Genomic DNA, 20,144 nt, shown 5'->3' on the forward strand with positions numbered 1-20,144 from the left:
TATTTCTTCTTCTTCATATTTCCCTCTACTCAACAAAGGCTGACATGACTGTGTCTGATCTGTGGAGCCTGGGTTACGTGCTGCAAGGGAGGCTGGCAAAGCAAATGTCTGATTCCTGACTAGGGAGATAGGACTCATTGTGTATCAAAGTCATCAAATTAGGAAGGGTGTTCGAAAGATGTTTAACATCCAAAAGCTCTACAATTGTCCACTATGCTATCTTATTACCCTGTGTACATTTCATGAAGTCATTTGGGAGAAATTATATTCATATACTAATTTTCTAATGATCACGTTAAAATAGAAAGATGGTTGAGTTATTCCTCATATTATTTCTAGAAAGACTGGAAATATATACATTAATTATTCATTATATGAGTAATAAATATATTCTGCAGGTAACTTAGCCATCTAGAATTCATAAGTCAGCACAAACTCTCCTGCTAAGATAGTCTTAAACAACTGAAAGTATTGAGAGAATACTGATGCTTCCTTTTGATTTTCATCTGGGATTATTTTTAACAAAATCAATTCTTCTAGAAGCCCAGGAAGCAGAGCTGCACGTAAGATGGCAAAGGTGATTTCTTAGAAGTTTGTATGTAGACTTTAAACCTGCACTCCATCTGGATGAATGTCTGAGAAATCCTTGTGTGGTTCATTCTGTGGAACAGAACACTGTGCCTATAAATTTCATTTGATAATAAAACACAGCAGTGCATTAACAGCTCCCCAGATCACCAGCCAGGAAGTGTGGCCGTTTATCTTACATACCACTTAAAGGCTATACAAGAAAGTGAAAGATTTCATTTGAAAAAATAGCACACAGCTAATAAGAAACATCAAAATTTACAGAAATATATGTGCATTCTACAGATCATAGGAGGTGAATCATAACCTGACTAATATTTTTAAATAAATATAAGAAAAAAGTGAATCAAAAATTGTCAGTTTAAATGCATGTTTTTATCTCTGATTCTTCCTCAAGCCCGACTAACATTATAATATAGGAATAAAAAAGGTAGAAACCCACCAGGATGAAAAGGAGACAACAACAGACGAAAGATGTTCATAAATTTTGTAAGATTGCAGAGTGACAACTGACATAGAAGAGCAGAGAAAACTGAAACGTTTGAGTTTACAGAGAGGATGCCAATGAGATTCATAATGTAGGACCTCAGAGGGACCCAAGAATTGGCAGCCCTAGGTACTGCCAAAGTTAAAGGGTGTGGTTAAAAACAGGGAGATGGTTAAAATTCTGTATAGGTATCTATAGGACCACATCCCCTGTCCAACTCCATGTGACAAGGCAACAGGAGATTTCTTCTCTGGAGAAACTGAACCAGAGAGCTTCTGAACACAGGTACATCGAGTATGTGGTAGATAGACACCAAAACTAATAGGAGGAAGGAAAAGATGAAGTAAGGAATAGATATGTTTTTCTCAGAGTTAAGAAAAGATACTACATCTATAAAACAAGAATAATTTGTTCCTGCTTTACTTCAATAAACATTTTGTTGAAGTTTATTATATTATACTATATATTTATTATATTATATTACAAATGTTATAATATTATAAACTTTTTATATACGTATAGAAACATTCACAGATCATAAGTGTGTAGCTTGAGGGATTACCACAAAGTGAACGCATTTCTGTACCCACCACTCAGATCAAGAAATAGGATATTTCAAGCATCCTAGAAGCCCTTCTTGTGCCCCCTCCCAATCATGACCCTCTTCCTTCTTCTGAGAGGTAACTCCATCCTGACTTCCAACACCACAGATTAATGGGACCTATTTTGGAACTTTATATAAATAGATTCAGACAGTACGTATTCTTTTATATATATATTATTTCACAAAACATTGTGTTTGTGAGATTCATCTATGTTGTTACTGATTTTCAGTACTGTATAGTATGCCATTTTATGAATAGACCACAATGTATTTATCCAATTTAGGCTATTTTGAATAGTTCTGCTAGAATCATTCTACATTTCTCTTAGAGCATCTGTGTAGACATTTATTTGGATATTTATTGAGGAGCTGAATGAATTACATACTTTAGCTTTATTAATTTCAGTTATTATATTTTTTGATTCTAGAATTTCATTAGATTCTTTTTTATAGTTTCCGGTCCTTAGCTGAAGTTCTCTATTTTTTTATCTAATTTCTCAAATATATTGAAATTATTTTAAAGTCCATGGCTCATAATTCCAATATCTGGCTGTCCTGTGGATCTGTTGCTGTTGCCTGTTTTTCTCTTGGTCTTGTCTCCTGATATGTCTGATAAGTTTTGAATGAATGCTGGACATTGGAAATCAAAAACTATAGAGATATTTTGAGACTTTGTATTTATTGTCTTCCTCTAAAGATATAGTACCAAAGACGTAAAATAAAAAAAGAGGAAGCCCAAAGGACTGAAAATAGGATGGAAATGTTAAGAATATTAGAAGTTAGTCCAAGAGGTCCACCATTAGAGTAAAAGGATTCCAAGATGAGAAACTAGAGGAAACAGAAAGGATGAAATATAAGCTTTCCCAAAATTGGACCAGGTGTTTTCAGATTGACAAAGCTCATCAAAAAAAGACTCACCAGTATGTAATTTCAGAACAGGAGGGGAAAAGAAAAGATCCTTTAAAACTTCTAGAATTTTTTAAAAAATTCGTATTACATACAAAGGATTAGGAGTAAGCATGATGTCTGACTTCGTACAGCAACATTAGATGGTGGAAGACCTTGCATCTATACCTTCAAAAGTCTAAGTCTAAGGAAAAATTGTCTTCAGCTCAGAATTCTGCACCCATTCAGTCTATCAGTTAAGTGAGGGCACAGTGAAGATATTTGCAGACATGCAAGGACTCAAACATTTATTTACTTACATCCTTTCTCAGAAAAGATCTGGAAGATATTCTCCACAAAAATTAAGGAGTAAATAAGATAAAGGCATATATGAGGCCCAACAGAGGATTTCATCCAGGAGAAAAACAAAGGAAATTTCCAGAATTATGGGTAAAGGAATTCACAGGATGGCACTTGTGCAGCACATCTAGAGCGCAGTCGGTTCAGATTTTAGCAGAAAAATGGAGGCTTTCAAGAAGGAAAATCTCCAGAAAAATAATGTATCTGATAAGAGTGTGATGTGTTTGAATGTGGAAAATAAATCAATTGTGATCTTACAGTGCTAATGGGAGTTTGGGAAAAAATTAATGTTAGGAGTGTAGAAAACCCGTGACAAAACAAAGAGGTGATCAACTTCAAGGAAAACAAAAAATTGTACACGAAAGGAAATGTAATCATGTGGCTCAGATGTACACAACTTTTTTTTTAATAGACTATTTTTTAGGGAAGTTTTAGATTCACAACAAAATTGAGCGGAAAGTACAGAGAATTTCCATATGTTCCTTGTCCCCACACATGTATGGTCTCCCCACCTATGACCACCCATACCAGAGTGGTACATTTGTTGCAATTGATGAACCTGCATTCACATGTCATTATCACCCAAAGTCCATAGTTTACATTTGGATTCACTCCGTGTTATACATTCTGTGGATTTTGACAAATGAGTAATGACATGTATACACCATTATAGTATCATACAGAATAGTTTCACTGCCCTAAAAGTCTTCTGTGTTTCCTTTTTACTGTTTCCATAGTTTTGCCTTTTCTAGTATGTCACATAGTGGGAATCACACAGCATGTAGCCTTTAGAGTGACTTCTTTCACTTAGTAATATGTATTTAAGGTTCCTGCATATCTTTTTGTGACTTTATAGCTCATTTCATTTTAGCACTGAATAATAGCGCATTGTCTGTATGTACCAGTTTATTTATCCATTCATCTACTCAAGGATATTTTAGTTGCCTCCAAATTGGGCAATTATGAATAAAGCTAGTATAAATCTTCTTGTGTAGGTTTTTGTGGACATAAATTTTCAACTCATTTGGGTAAATACCAAGGAGCACAATTGCTGGTTCATATGGTAAGAGTATGTCTAGTTCTGTAAGAAACTGCCAAACTGTCTTCCACAGTGGCTGTCACATTTGCATTCCCATCAGCAACGAATGAGAGTTCCCATTGCTTCACACCCTCGCCAGCATTTGGGGTTGTCAGTGTTTGGGATTTATTCTAATAGGTGTGTAGTGGCACAACTTTCTTACATAATCTTAATAATGTAAACCACTGAATAATAATTTATCCCAAAATTATGAAAAATCATATTTGAAGGATGTGAGGAAGGAAGGAAGGTGGCACGGTGGTTTAACAGTGCTGAATCCTCTTTTTTCCAAAATAGGATGTCAAATATTGTCTAAAACTAAGTGCCGAAATGTCAGTATAAGGCTACTATTTATAAATATAGAAGTAAATACCAGACGGGTTAGAAAGGCTTGAAAAGTTGCCTCTGCATTGCAGGACAGGGGGATGGATGGGGTGGGGGGGCAGCAGATAGGGAATGATGGTATGATTTTTTTTTCTCCTAATTTTATAGTCCTATTTGAATTTTTGAAGACTATACATGTATTTTGTTTTATAATTGATTTTTTTAAGTAAATGGATAATCTGTAAAAGATTCCAAGAACAAGATTTGTGTGATTTCTTTCAGGTTTTTAGAAGGCCTGAAAAGAAGCCTTATGAAGGTAGCATCTCAGATTACCTAAAACGTTCTGACGAGAACTTGGGGAAGCATGCTGTAGTTCAGGGCACCTGGAGTATAAACCCATGTTCCTCATTTAGCTGCCAGTACTTAACCTTGTACAAGTACTCTCCCTGTCTCTATGCTTTAGTTTCCTCATCAGTAAAATGAGGATAATAACTGTTCCTTGGTTAGATAAATACCATTATTATATTCCTAGTAAAAGCATAATGTGTATAAGCTAAGTACATCTTGGAGAAATTGAATTGATAGTGTAGAGCCTAAAGATATGGATTAATGTTTCCATAGTCCATTACTGTGATCATGTACCAGCTTTGTGGTTTTTGCGAGTTCTGACCATCCTTAAGCTTTGTTTCCTCATTAATTATATAAGGTTGTTGTGAAGATCCAATCAAATATAAAAATACATATGGTAAGACATAAACTATAATGCAGCATATAGATGCTAAGCACTTATCTGCCTTCTATATATCAGGCACTGGGATGCACACAGCCCCTGCTTCGAGGAGCTCCGGGGCTCACAGGGAAACCTACATGTACATGTAGATTATAGTACTGGTGGACAGTTCTCTAATGGGCTTAACCAGCTGTGAGAGGAGAGTCTGGAGCACTGACGCCTTACTTGAGAGAGCGACTTGGTGAGGCATTGGATTTCACAGACCTGTCAAGTTAAGAAAAACTTGAGGACTAACATAAGGTTGTCAACTTTTGAATTTGTCAAATCAGAGTATTAAAATGGACAAACAAGAAAAACCACAATTAATTCTGATTGTTTCATTAAATGAAGGGACGTTTAAACACAGGGAAGGTCTTAATTTCAGAACAAAGGCTGAAATTTTCACCGCAGACCAGTGAAAATGACTTTATGGATCAGTGTCTGTCCATATACCAGTGTTTGGTCTACACTAACCAAGAGAAATAAACTTTCCAAGCTGCATCCTGAAGGAAAAATAATAATTTCCCAAATAATGAAAGTGGACAACGAGAAGAGAAAGCATTTCTGGTAGAGAAAAGAACATATATGTCTAAAGGCATGGCATCACAAAAGGACCTGGTGTGTTCAAGGGACAAGTTCAGTATGGTCCATGGCAGGGGTGGGAGGTATGATGTGTAATATTGCATTTCTAGGCTGCATACTTTGGGTGACATAAATATGTAGAGCAAGTTTCCTGTCTTGAGAGTTCACTGTGTAATTATAGACAGTAGAAAAGTTCACAATACAAGAGTTCATTCTGAAGACAATTCAATGAAAGATAAAGTATGGGACAAATTGAGTGTCTCTGTCAAGGACGTTGACAGCAGAAGTGATAACAGTGATGATTATAATGATGATAAGAGCAGTGGGTGTTTTAAGCACTTTGTGTATATGGACTTAATTTAATCCTCATAACAACTCTATGAGGTGGATGTTAGTATCATCCCAATTTTACAAATAGAAAAACTGAGGCACAGAAAAGTCAGGTAATGTGCCCAATGTCACACAGCTGTTAAATAGAGAAGCAGGATTTGAACCCTGGCAGTAGGACTCCAAAGTTTATATTCCTAATTACTCCAGTGTACTGCCTCTCATGGAAGTGTAGAAGAGAGGGGAAATAAAAAAGGAAAGACACAAGAGATGCCAAGGTATAACAATTTGAGGATTTGGTGACTGACTGTGTTGAAGGTGTCTCTATTACCGTAAGTGATGGATGTCCCTCTGTCTTTCCTACTGAAGGAGGGGTCAATTTCTTCTGCCAAGACAGTTTAGTCAGTCATAGTGTTGACATTTTTATCATAAGAAACTTTTTTACCTGTTTCTTACATTCCATTCTTGGATTCAATTTTTAAAACATTGTATTAAATGCTTACTCAAGTTCAGTTCTGTGTTGTTCTTGGCTTATTTAAACTGCTGCCATTTCACTCTAGAACCTCTTAAAATCACCAAGCTGGGAAATTTTGCCTAGTTCCCTGGCTGTTCTCTGTTACACAGTGGGATATAATAGAAAGTGAATTATTGGAGCCTTAAGACAAGCAACTAACCAGTTTTTCACTTGCTCAGAGGAATGACTTATGCTGGACAAGTAGTAAAGCATGCTGATTCAATTTAGTTTATTACTTTTATGATTCTCAAGCGGACGTGGGCTGGCATTTTTAGGCATTTGCATGACTGAATTATTGATTAACTTGTAGTATTCTGCATTTAAAAAAAAACCAATATATGTGTAGGTAGTTAGATAAGAGAAAGACAGAGAAGAAAAGAGAGGAAAGAGCAAGTGGTAATCCAAGTGTGGACTTATGCTATGTCAATGAGGATTTTACAGATCTCCTGACTCCCCAGTTCAGTGTTCTTTCTAAAATGTCAGGACTAGAGAGTATGTGTTCTGCATTTAGAAATGGAAGAAGAAAAGAAGAATTAAAAATATGATTTCAGACTGAGAGCACCTTGAGGGCATAGACCAGGTCTCCACATTTTTGTCTCTAGCATATGAGCTGGAACCAGTAACCTGTCATAAATGTTTGATGAGTTAATGTAGTAAGGGTTGGCTAATTGTTCAATTATTCATTCATTCACTGTCACTATTCAATAAACCTTTATTGGATGACAAGCAAAGTGAAGAAAATTATCCCTTCGAAGGCAATGCAAAAAAACTAAAAATACTGACGTCTTACCTTAATAGACTCATCATTCAGGAAGGGCCTTAGAGGTCATCTAATCCAATGTCTTAATTATACAGATGAAGAAAACAAGGCCCATGGAAATGAGGCATCTTGTGCTGAGGCCACAGAAGGTGGAACTCAAGGCCAGGCCTCCAACTGTTCTTTCCTCAACAATACACAAGTTTACCTTCCTCAGTAACCAGAAAGGTTTAGTGTTTTTAATAATTAACATTGTTGAGTGTCTTCCCACCTCTCTGTCTCCAGGTCAGATGAGTGTACACTGTACCCAAATCTTGTCAATTTAAGGCTGCATTCCTACTCCTTCCCGGAGTGTAGTTGAACTCAAAATGCCCTTGCCTAATAAAGAAAGGGGGCAAGAAAGGGAATAAGATCTTGGCATTTACAGAGGTACCCAGCAGCCAATAGTAGATCCCGCAAAAATGGGTCATGAATATCTGTATATCAAGACTCAGAGTTATTCTGATTAAAATGTCTATTAGATTTTATAATTAAATGTTATAAAATATTATTTATAACTTCATATCTCAAAATCTCTGAGGAAAACAATTCCATTTACAGTAGCATCCAAATAGTTAAATTCTTAGGAATAACTTTAACCAAGAAGGTGAAAGACTTGTACACTGAAAACTATAAAACATTGCTAAACGAAATTAAAGAAGACATAAATAAGTGGAAAGACATCTTGCATTCATGGATTGGAAGACTTGATATTGTTAAGATGTCAGCATTACCCATAGAAATCTAGAGATTCAATGCAATCTCTCCAAAATTTCAAGGGACATTTTTTGCAAAACTGGAAAAGCCAATCCTTAAATTCATATGAAATTACAAGGGGATCTGAAAAGTCAAAAACAGTCTTGAAAAAGAAGAACAAAGTTGGAGGATTTGCACTTCCGGATTTCAAAACTAACTTCAAAGTTACAGTAATCAAAAAAGTTTGCTGTTAGGACAGACATATATAGACCAATGGAATAGAATTGAGTCCAGGAGGGAACCTATACATCTGATTTTGACAAGGCTGCCAAGAACATTGAATAGGGAGAGAATAGTCTCTTCAACAAATGGTTCTGGGACAACTGGATATCCACATACAAAAGAATGAGGTGGACCCCTACCTCACACCATATACAAAAATTAACTCAAAATGGATCAGGACCTAAATATAAGAGCTAAAAAAATGCAACTCTTAGGAAAGAAAATAGAGATAAACCTTCATGACCTTGGATTTGTAAATGGGTTCTTAGATATGACACCAAAAGCACAGCAACAAAATTTTAAAAATAGATAAATTAGACTTCATCAAAATTAAAAACTTATGTGTATCAAAGGACACTATTAAGAAAGTGGAAAGACAGCTTACAAAATAGGAGAAAATATTTGTAAATCATATATCTGATAGGATATATATTCTGGTTCTTGAGAGAGTATATATATAGAATATTCTGACATATCCTAGCATCTAGAATATATAAGGGACTCTTACAACTCCACAACAAAAAGACAACTCAGTTAAAAAATAGTCAAAGGACTTAAATAGACATTCTCCAAGATATACAAATGGCAGATAAACACAAGAAAAGATGCTCAACAATTAAAACCACAATGAGATACCACTTCACACCCACTAACATGGCTATAATTTTTTTTAATGGAAAATAAGTCTTAACAAGTATGTAGAGAAATTGCAACATTTGTGCATTGCTGATGGGAATGCAAAATGTTTGACCTACTGCGGAAAAGGTTTTGACAGTTCCTAAAAAAGTTAAACAGAATTGCCATGTGACCCTGCAATTCCACTCCTAGGTATATAGCCCCAAAAATGGAAAACAGATACGTGTGCGTGTTCTTAGCAGTATTATTTACAAAAGCCAAAATGTGGAAATAGCCTACATGTTCGTCACTGGATGAATGGATTAACAAAATGTGGTATGTACTATTCACACAGACACAAAAGGTCACATGTTGTATGATTCCGTTTATATGAAATATCCAGAATAGATAAGTCCATAGAGACAGAATGTATATTTGTGACTGCCAGGGACTGGAGGCCAGAGGGAACGTGGAGAAACTGGTTAATGGGTAAGGGATTTTAACTTTGCAGTGATGGAAACGTTTTAGAACTAGGTAAAGGTGGTGGTTGCTCAACATTGTGAATGTAGTAAACACCCCTGAATTGTTGACTTTAAAGTGCTTAATTATGTTCGTGTGAATTTCTCCTCAATAAATTATTTTTTTAAAGAAGGCTCGAAGGGGAAGATGCATTCAGGATAGCCATGTTTTTGGTGTAGTCCAGGCTTTAAACATCAAAACATTTTGTAATAAAAATCACATACTAAGATGTGGTGGTTTTGTCACCATTGTAATGAAATAATTTATGTAGGTATTTGTTTATTTTTAGCAATAAGTACTTATGTAGCACTTTCTATGTACCAGGCACTATTCTTAGCCCCTTGCATACACTAACTCCTTCTGTTGTCACAATAACCCTGTGAGGTAAGTGTTATGTTAATATCCATGTTTTACAGATAAGGGGAGCAGGGTACATGAAGGTAAGTTACTATGCCAAAGTCACACAGCTGTTAAGTGGTGGAGGCAGATGTGAACCCAGGACACCTTTTTCCACAGCCTGTGCTTTTAACCACTAAAATATATTGCTTCTTAAAATCTTTCTGCATTACACAGTAAACTCCTTAAAGCAGGGGCTTGAATCTATGCCAGGCCCAGAGAAAATCTGATAATTATATGGTGAGTGAATGAATGAACAAACAAAAAAGGAACCGGTTTTGTAGCAATATTGTTATAGATTAAATGTTTGTGTCCCCCTAAAATTCATATGTTGAAACCTAATCCCTAATGTGATGGTACTTGGAGGTGGGGCCTTTGGGAGGTGATTAGGTCATGAGGGCAGAACCCTCATGAATAGGATTAGTGCACTTATAAAAGAGACCCCAGAGAGGTCCCCTGCCCCTTCCTTTCTCTGTGTGAGATTATAGCAAGAAGATGGCCGTCCATGAACTCCATGAACTGGGAATAGGGGCCTTACCAGACGCCAAAATCTGCTGGTGCCTTGATCTTGGACTTCTCAGTGTCCAGAACTGTGAGAAACAAATTTCCATTGTTTGTAAGCCACCCAGTCCATAGTATTCTGTTATAGGAGCCCAAACAGACTAAGACAAATATTCTGGCAGTTAGAGACTTTTGTGTTTTCTGCTTGGCTCTCACTGGTGTTTCAGAGAGGTGCGATTTAATATAAATAAGACACTGTGCTTGGCACTGCAGGCTACTCTCTGATAAATAAGATGAGTGTAGTTGAGTCTGGGACAAGTGAACTATTATAAAATCAGTACTTATTTAAACTATATGACTTAGGAGAAACCATAAACCAAAACAGATACATAAATCTCACTATTTTACAAGGCATTTCCCCACAATAAAATGGGGATGATGATTTTTAATGATTTTTGTGTATGTATTAAAATTGATGACAATATTTAAAGCTAGTTAAGATCTTCATCAAAGGTATTAAACACCTACAGAGTGGTTCATGTTATGATGGCTTTATGGCAAAAGAAAGGCAAACAGGGCTACAAAGTCACTCAAACATTGTAATAATACACTAACTCACGCTGGGAGCAAAGACATCAAAAACCCACCATCTGGTTGTGTTTGGATGCTACATGAGCAAATCTGTCAGCTTTCTCAAAGCCTTCTCCTTCATTGTACCATTTCACCATCTAAGCTGACCATTCCAGCCAACATTATGTTCTTTCAGATCTGTTAGCAGTTTAAATTTGACTGTGTCATTTTTCAGACATTAATCAAGCAGTCTGCTGTATGTTTCCATACACAGTTCCTTCCAGAAGATAGAACTTGTCTGAAAGAACAATGCAGACAGGCCCTGTCCCTTAGTATCTTGATTGCCAGCTTGATTTGTTATTGGCCATCTGGGGAGAAAGATGTGATATCCAAATAAAATGTGCATGGAGTACTTTTCAGGATATAGCTAAACAAAGAACAACCATGGAGGAAAAATGGAAGACTTGGCAGCTGCGTTTAGTCTAAATGGGGCTTTTATTAAAGGACTTCTATCTATGACCATTTATTGAGCATCCCCTTTGAACCAGGTGCTATACTAAATAGATCACTGGGATTCTCCCACCATTCTCTCCCCATGCTAGCAACCCTTTGGCAGAGCTGTCTTTCTTTCAGTTGCTAGAATGTACCAGAGTCCTTCTGCCTTCAGAGTCTTCAAACACTCTGTTCCCTCCACCTGAATGATTACTCCCACCCTGTGTCACCAGACCACTTTCCAATTATCCTCAACTTAAATGTCTCTTTATCAGAGAAGACTTTCTGTGATAGCCTGTGCTGTTAGATTCCCCTATTACCTCTTTCATAACACCTTGGACTTTTCCTTCCAAGCGTTTAGCAAAATTATGAAGAGTTATTTGTGATACAATTTGTTCATATTCTCTACTAGGTGTAAGCTTCAAAAAGGCCAGGATAGAGTCACTCCGGCTCACCACTTCCAAGCCACTCGATGAGTGCCTGGCACATAGTAGAAACTCAGTAATTATTTGCTGAACAGTAAAATGAGTAAACTAATGAAGACAGACCATGCCCTCTATGTACTTACAGTTTGGCACTGTTTAGTTTGTATAGTAGATCTATGCTATTTTGAGAATTCTTATTTTTAAATTAAGCTGTAGATGCTAAAAAATAAAATGACCTGGTAATTGGCCTTGGAGAAGGGGGCTGGTTAGTGGTGAGGTGGGTGGTGGGGAGATGAGTTAAGTTCCATTGAGTTCTATCAGAACATCCAGCTACCAGAATGTAAAGCTCCTTCATAGATTGGTTTCACAAAAGTGAGACTAAACCCCCTTCCCGTGTATTCCTCCACAAAGCCTCAGAGAAAGTTTGGAGTCTGTAGTTGCTAAATGGACTTCACGATTAGTCTTTATTTAAAAAAAAAAATAAACCAGTAGTTTTTTCTTTGATTTCTCTGTTTATTGTAGGTTTTATACTGCCCACATTTTCCCTCAATGAATAATCCAATAAGTAGTGATCCAGGTCTGGATGCAAAGGGAGAGTAGGTGTATAGAAAGAGGAGATGACGCAGAGGGGATTTGAGCCTTTTAAAGTGAAATCTGATTTGCATGTCAGCCAAGTTCCCATAATATTCAGATTGGACTTTTGTAATAGTCTCTGCCTTGTTCTGTCTTCCATAAAAACTTATGGATTTTTGGTTACCAGGGATTTGCTGTCTGTCCCTTGTTAGTTGGAAACTCAGGTTTTGTTTCAGATACATTTCAAACTTTGTATTGACATTGCACCCTGTACCATCCACACAAGCCCTATAAGCTAAAGTTTCCATAATTTCTCCTTATAGGATTCAGAATTCTCTTTATAGGATTCAGCATTTTATTTCAGGGTCATCTTAGCCTACAGAATTCTCTTCCTCTTTTAATATAAAATTTTAGTTTATCAATGTTGGCATTGGTGTGGAAATTATCTTTTTCTACCTCAGGGGAGTTTGAAATGATATGTCAAATATATATCTAGAATTAGTTTATTTATTTTTCCAAATGTTTTCTATTTTGAGAGTTTGTTTTCTCAATTACTTTATTTTCTAAATGTCAGTGACAAACAAGAAATAGACAGTCAAAGAACACCTGAACACTAAGATGTGTAAATCTAGCGCATTTTTAATTGACTAGAACATTAGGACACTTAGAAACCATTACACTGCTGATGAGTGTTTAAGTTTTTAGTTAAATGATTCATTTTCCTTTTCAAGAGTAGGACGTTAGGATCTAATTAGGAAACTGCTATGACTTAGGTGCATATAAACCTAACATGATTTGCCTTTATACATGTAGTTAGAGTTTAACGTAGAATGTTTTTTGAGGGATGATTGGTTGAATTTTTCTTACTACTCATATTCACATACACACACACAAATTTTTTCCACTAGATTCTAAAATTAGAAATTTTACTCATAAAAATTAAACATATATGAACATTTTTATGAAGAAGAAAATAAAACCTATGCTTAAGCTAACCATTGAAAGTTATTTTACTTTTTAGTATATTTCCTTCTAGTCTTTTTGCCATTCATACATTTTATTTATTGATTTTCTACAATTGAGATAGAGTTTTGTATATATATTATTTTCATCTAACTTCTCGTCTTGAGTCTTTCCCATATCATTAAGCCATCTTCATAAATGCAATTTCTTGTGGCTCTTTACAGGAAATTCAAGTTGTTTATTTTTCAGAAGTTATAAACACCTATTCACATAGACTTTTGTCAAAGCTTCTAATTTTTTTTACTTTAGAATAGATTCATAAGGTGAAATTACTGAGTAAAATGACATGTACATTTTTAAGGCTTTTGATACATATAGTAAAATTGCTTTTCGGAATACTAATACCAGTTTAATTCCTACTTGCTACATATGACAAGGCTTAATATCTTTGCCATGAAAGAGGTCAACAAATAAATAGGAAAAAATGTTCTAATAGTAAAATAAGTTAAGAAATGAACAGAAAATTTACTAAAATGAAAATTTATTTATATAAATATATATGAATGATATCAAATCTCACTACAAATACACATTATAATAATCAAAATACTATTTTAATTATAATAAACTATTTTTTATTTGAAAGTATTCTAAGGTAATATCTTAACATTAGAGGAAGCTGGATGAAGGGTTTATGGGAACTCTGTAGTATTTTTGTAACTTTTCTATGAGTCTAAAATCATTTCAAAATAAAAAGTTAAATTAATTTACTCATATAAAGGGTCTAGGTGCTCATTTAATAATGTTATTATTTTTATTGATGTCATATAAATGAGCCAGTGTATCCCAGAAATCTTCATGGGAGCATACCTGAACAGTTCTCTTGAGTCACAATCTAGTATTGGAAAACTAAAGTATTTCAGTGAATGCTCTCCATTGTTTGCACAAGTCTCTGAACCTGCTCCATATGTTCTAAATTTATTTCATTTAATCTTTTCTATAGTCCAAAAAAGTAAGCAGTAAAATTATCATGCTCATTTTGCAGATGAGAAAACCAAGGCTGTAAGGTTAAGTAACTCATCTAAACTCATACTCTCAAATGTTTTACTTTAATTGGTTCCATTCATAAGATATGTCCATTTGGCAGAAATGGCTTATATTCTGGGAATGAATGTTTCTCTTTATTTCCAGCTGGATATGATGTTCCCCTTCCAACAGATGAACCTACAGACGTTATTCCACGAAGCTGCCAACTAACGACAGATGTTCCACAAGTCACACAGCTGCTAAACATGACTAAACTCCGCCAAACAGAAATCAAATTTGGAGGTCATCCTCTACGTTCAGCAGAGTCAGGTATGCACTCAGGCACCTAAATTATAAAAATAGTTATTTGTAAGGCCAAAGAAAGGAAAACAAAACAGCAACCTTGCAATGGTGCTTTATAGCTGGAGGTTAAATGTTAAGTCACTTTAACGTCTGCTCATGTCAGCAATAAATCATTATTTTAAATTTCTCTTTAGCAACTAAAATATTTTCTGGATTTTTACATGATAAATCAAAACATCTTTGATTATTTTTCTTCTTTTCCTATATGCTTCCAAGCCCTGCCAATTATACCTCCTAAACATCTCTCAAATCTGTCTTCTCCTCTATCCTATTGCTACTTCCATTGTTCAGCTCCCCACCATCACTCATCTTAGCCCCCCAGTGAATCTCCACATTGCTGTCAGAATTATCTTTCTGATAATAGAATAGAAATGTGATCATGTCACTCTTTGACTTTTAATGCCTTTCCCACTATCTTGAAAGACAAAATGAAAAAACCCTTGGGAACGCAAACAAAAGCACACCTCCCCTATCGCAAACCTGCTCCACAGTTTCATCCCCAGACAGCTTTCTCTTTCCTCTGTGTGATTTTCTGACCGCTCTGTGGACTTTCGCATATTCATATTTTGGGATTATTGTTTTGTTCACCTAAAATGGCTTCCTTGCCTTTCTGCCTGGAAAAACTCCCAGTTCATCTTTCTAGATCCAGCTCAAAGGCCACCTCTTCTATGCAGCCTTTCCTAATTCTAAGAAGCGTTGCTCTCCTCTTTCTATGACTTTTTCCCCCTCTTTTTTTTTGATACTTTTTAATGTACCTGCATTCCCCAGTGAAGTGTGACTTCCTCCAAAAAGGGTACTGTACCTCATTCTTTTGCATCCCTAGCATCTAACAGTACCACATATACCAGGCCAAGGGCTGCAGATTCAAATTACTACAGAGGCCACTCAGACAACAAATGAGTAAAGTAGCCTGGATGCCTGGAAATTTGAGACACAGAAACATTTTTGATTTCACCAGTGAGTCTTATTAGAAGTGGAGGATACAGTTAGGGGAGAGGAATGAGATAGTGCTTCAGAGAAATTGCTCTCTACTATTAAAACAGTAACATTAACAACTATGCAAATAATATAATAAATGGCAATTAACACTCAGCCCCTGTGAGGGAGCTGTAGGAAGTGGTGAGGATTGCAGAAGACTAGAAGCTCCTTCTCAGTCTAGAAGGGGTAACTGCAGTTTAGTTCTAGCCAGTGTTGCCTTGCAAGAAAGCAAGCCCAGTCTCAGCAGATCTTCCGTTTTTTCAAGAGAAGATGGATATCCCAATGTTTATGATAAATCTCCCAATTTTAAAATACTGTCTGAAGTCTGAAATTCTTTGAGAACACTCTCTATGGGCCAAACAAAGCATGCCAGGGCTGCCAGTTTTCTACCTCTGTAATAGACAGCCATAGTTATTGACCAAATGAATGAATAGTACTTACAAATGAAGAAACCTAATATTATTTAGATGTGTGGTTCTCAACCTCTGGTATGTTAGAATCACCTGGGACATTTTAAAAATAACTGACATTAAAAAAATTTTTTTTTTAATGGCTTTGCTTCACTTCTGATTTAATTGGCCTGGGATGGACATTTTTTTTTAACCCCTCCAGCAATTCTAATGAGCAGCCAACGTTGAGAACCACTGAATGACGTATCCCCACAAAGGTCAGGTGGTTCAGATGATACTCATAAATACTGAAGTAATTCAGAGGAAGAGGAAATGCAGGGCACTGATGGAGGAAGGAGTAGATCTTGAAAGTATTCAATAAATACTTGTATAAGTATTTATAATAAATATAAGCTTTATGGAAGATGGTGCAGAAGACTGAGCAAAGACAAGGACCCATGTAATGCATGGATGAGTTTACTGAGGGATTAATAAGAGGAATGGCCTGAGTAGGCAGAATGGCTGTGTTGGAATGATATGGGAAGAGTATGCCTCATGTTCCTCAAGTAGAGGAAAGATAACTGCTTTTTTAAGAAGTTGTATTTGACATCAGGATTCAAGATGAATTTTTAAGTCAAGTGAGACTAGAGATTAAAGATTCTAACTCAGATGTCTGCAGCAGTTTAGGCATAAAATGACAAGTGGCTGTGAAAGTGGAAAGTGATGACCCTGAGAGAAACTGCAGGGGAAAACTGGCAGGACTTGTTGATTCTCAGATAACACATGGGGAAGAAAGAGTGGTCAGAGCTGGAGAGAGGTCAAAGTAGAAACAGGAGAAAGGAGATAATCATGATGAAATGAAGGAGTTGCAAAAGTGGACTCAGTTTTACTCTCTACATTTGTCTTCTCTTCATTTATTCTGGGTGTATTTTCTACGTATCAATCCCCATCAGCATGACATGTCCTAAATTGTATATTCCTAGAGAATTAGGATCTATTTTGTAATTTTTTCAGTATAAACCTTGGCAGAGGGCTATGTGTAAATAGTCACTACATTTTTAAACCCTTTATTATGAAATTTTCAAATTTAGAGAACAGTAGAGAGAATGTATAATGAGCCCCCATCTCCCGTCATCTGCTTCCACAATTGTCAACTTCAGGAAGGACTTTTTGATAGCAATGAGGGCACAAATGGAAATTTGTGTATTTATTATATACACTATCATTAGACAGAGAGAGAGAGAATATATACAATCTATGTTCATTAAAGAACTTTTAGAAAATACGTAAAAGGATGAAAAAGATCTCACTACCCAGCCAGTGTAAACACCTCAGGTCACAATTCAGTCTTAATGGAAGATTTGCCACAGAATGAAATGATTAAGAGTGTTTTCAATAACCAAAGACTGTATCTGTATCTAATAGGCTATGATAGATTTCAGTAAAAGAAATGACTAAGCTGTAAAGCCTATCAGATAACTCTTTGCAATTATAAATGCTCTTTTTTTCTCCTATCTCTCTGGTTTAATGTTTTAAGAATTAATTATGTCTGTGAGTGAAAATGCAAGTCTATATCTAGATATTTTAAGTGTCTTCTTTTTTTAAAGTTCAAGGACACTTATAATGCCTGAGATTAAAGAGGAATTTGAATAAATATTAATTGCATTATTAATTCAATACTATAATTAAGCAGAAACTTTTTCATAGGCCATATTTGATCCCAAGTTATATAAGAGGATATTAGTATATATTTTGCAGATTCCATAAGTGGAGTGTCAATACATAATAGTCAACTTGAGTCATATATACAGAAAATTAATAATCACCATCTAATAGTGTGTTTCTTCTTCCCTGTGAAATCCAGTTATATTTATATTCATTTGTAACCACAGTATTTATGATTGTTCCTCTTAAGTAAATCTCATTGCACATGTATGGGAGCAAAGATTACATGAAATACATTGAATTTTGTGTTTCTCTTTCTACAAATACTTTTCAGTTGCTAATTTTGACATTTGTGGGCTTTGAAACTTACTACGAATGAATATAATACTAATTATTGTTCTTTGTGTAAGACACTTTATTTGAAAGGCGTAGCTAATGAGTAGTGGCCTAGGACAGACTTTTTAATCATGGAAAAGCCAGGAGATATTTCCTCATTTGAACTATTTCTTTCTGTGTCTTTCTAAAAAATGGACTCCCCATGATGAGATTTGAATTGCATGAGAAAATGACTGTGCGCTTTTGTAGTTGGCTGTACAGTACTCATGTAAATTGTGATATTTTGTTATAAATGTACATATTGAGAGATCTCAGTGAAGCTGCTGCGGAAAGAAGTAGCTGCTTCCTATGGATGCTTTCTAGTGTGTTCACCTATGTGAAAAAGGAAACCTTGAAACTTCTGATTGTTTCAGAGTGCATTTTATTGAATATCTTATAACATGATCAACAGCATTTAATGAAATTAATAAAATAATTGTGTTTCCCAAGAGCCAGTGTTCCACACATTCAGTCTGTTCACTTTTGTGCACTGTTCACTTTGTGAATTCCCATTGCACATTAGCTAATGACTGTTGGTCTGCAGAGGACTGTAGGATCTGATGATCTTATTTTCATTAATGGGACCTCAGTTTAATTGAACTGGAGAATCAGGTCTGGTTATTGAGGTTGAGCATTCAGCTACTAATGACAAGATGCAGTGGTCCACTCAGCACAAATCTAAACGAGTGATTTACTTAAAAATTAGGAAGCAGTTTCCCCAAGTGTTCTGCTGTCCCCAGCAACAGTCTTAGTGGATTTTTACTCCTTTTTAAATAAGAAGAGACTGACATCCCTGTCTCCTGGCACAGTTGCAAACAGGTAAATTAATGCATCTAGCAAAATCATGAAATAATCATCCTACTGTAATTGGCATTGGTGAGATCCTTACTAGAATTTCTCCTTTGGGTTACACATTACAAAGGCAAAATCCAAACCAAGCAAGAAAATCTACCATAAAGTAGAACCTAAAAGAAAAAGGAGTTAGATTCTGATTTCAGGAAAAAACAGGACACTCTTTAATTTCTTCTTTTCTAGACTCAGACTTTTGATAAGCCTTGCCTTAAGATTGCTTGTTAAAGAGATACCACAGCTGGGGACCAGCCCGGTGGCATAGTGGTTAAGTTTTCATGCTGCGCTTCAGCAGCCCAGGGTTCATGGGTTCATATCCCAGGCACAGACTTACACACCACTCATCAGGCCTTGCTGTGGCGGCATCCCATGCACAAAATAGTGGAAGATTGGCACAGATGTTAGCTCAGGGCCACTCTTCCTCAAGCAAAACGAGGAAGATTGGCTACAGATGTTAGCTCAAGGCCAATCTTCCTCGCCAGAAAAAAAAAAGAGAGAGAGATGCCATAATTTCTGGTTCCAGTGTCTGATAATAATTCAAAGTAAACTCAGCTATCTCTCCTACATTTGGATTATGTATCTTCTTTCCCCACCTTTAGTAAAAATTGACACAACATCACATTCCTTCCTTAAGAATTTTTTTAAATGTGAAAGGAATTTGATATGGATATTGATCAGTATCTCTGAAATGTGTTACAGCAAAGATGGCAGAAATCCTTTATAAAGTGAGTTTTAATTTTTCTGTGATATTTCTGCCAAATATTGAAAAAAGTTTAAGATATAAAACATAATTTTAAATATGAAAAATGTTTAATCAGTTAGATAATTATGCTTTTTTTCCAGGATCGACTCATTCCAACCTTTGCTTTTCCAAGCCTTGATTATAATAACAAAAACCTAGAGACAAACTACTTGTGCATAATAGGGAATTGATGACATATCCACACAATCAGATCCTGTGTCTGCAGCTGTATGGATCACCTGATCTGCCTCTGATGGTCTAGAAAGGTCTCAAAGCTATGTCAGTCAAGTGAAAAATGCATGCTTAGAATACTGTTTCCATATGAGCTCCTTGATGTAAATAAAAAAGGTAGTTACCTAGGGATGCTGATGTATGCATACTTTTTTTTTTAAGGAAACACAAGAAACTTAA

At 35.8% G+C, this 20,144-nt stretch overlaps 1 protein-coding gene across 21 annotated transcripts in view; it reads left to right on the forward strand.

Annotated features, from left to right (window-relative positions):
* Positions 1–20,144, forward strand: part of CFAP20DC (CFAP20 domain containing) — a 227,086-nt gene that overhangs the window by 109,460 nt on the left and 97,482 nt on the right. For all 21 annotated transcript variants that reach the window (XM_070238735.1, XM_005600500.4, XM_070238737.1 and 18 more), the window contains one exon: positions 14,538–14,702. In XM_070238735.1, the coding sequence (XP_070094836.1) occupies positions 14,538–14,702 (165 nt within the window). The remainder of the gene's footprint in view (positions 1–14,537; positions 14,703–20,144) is intronic.

The sequence above is a fragment of the Equus caballus genome, chromosome 16 (assembly GCF_041296265.1).
Source record: "Equus caballus isolate H_3958 breed thoroughbred chromosome 16, TB-T2T, whole genome shotgun sequence".
NCBI classification, from domain to species: domain Eukaryota; kingdom Metazoa; phylum Chordata; class Mammalia; order Perissodactyla; family Equidae; genus Equus; species Equus caballus.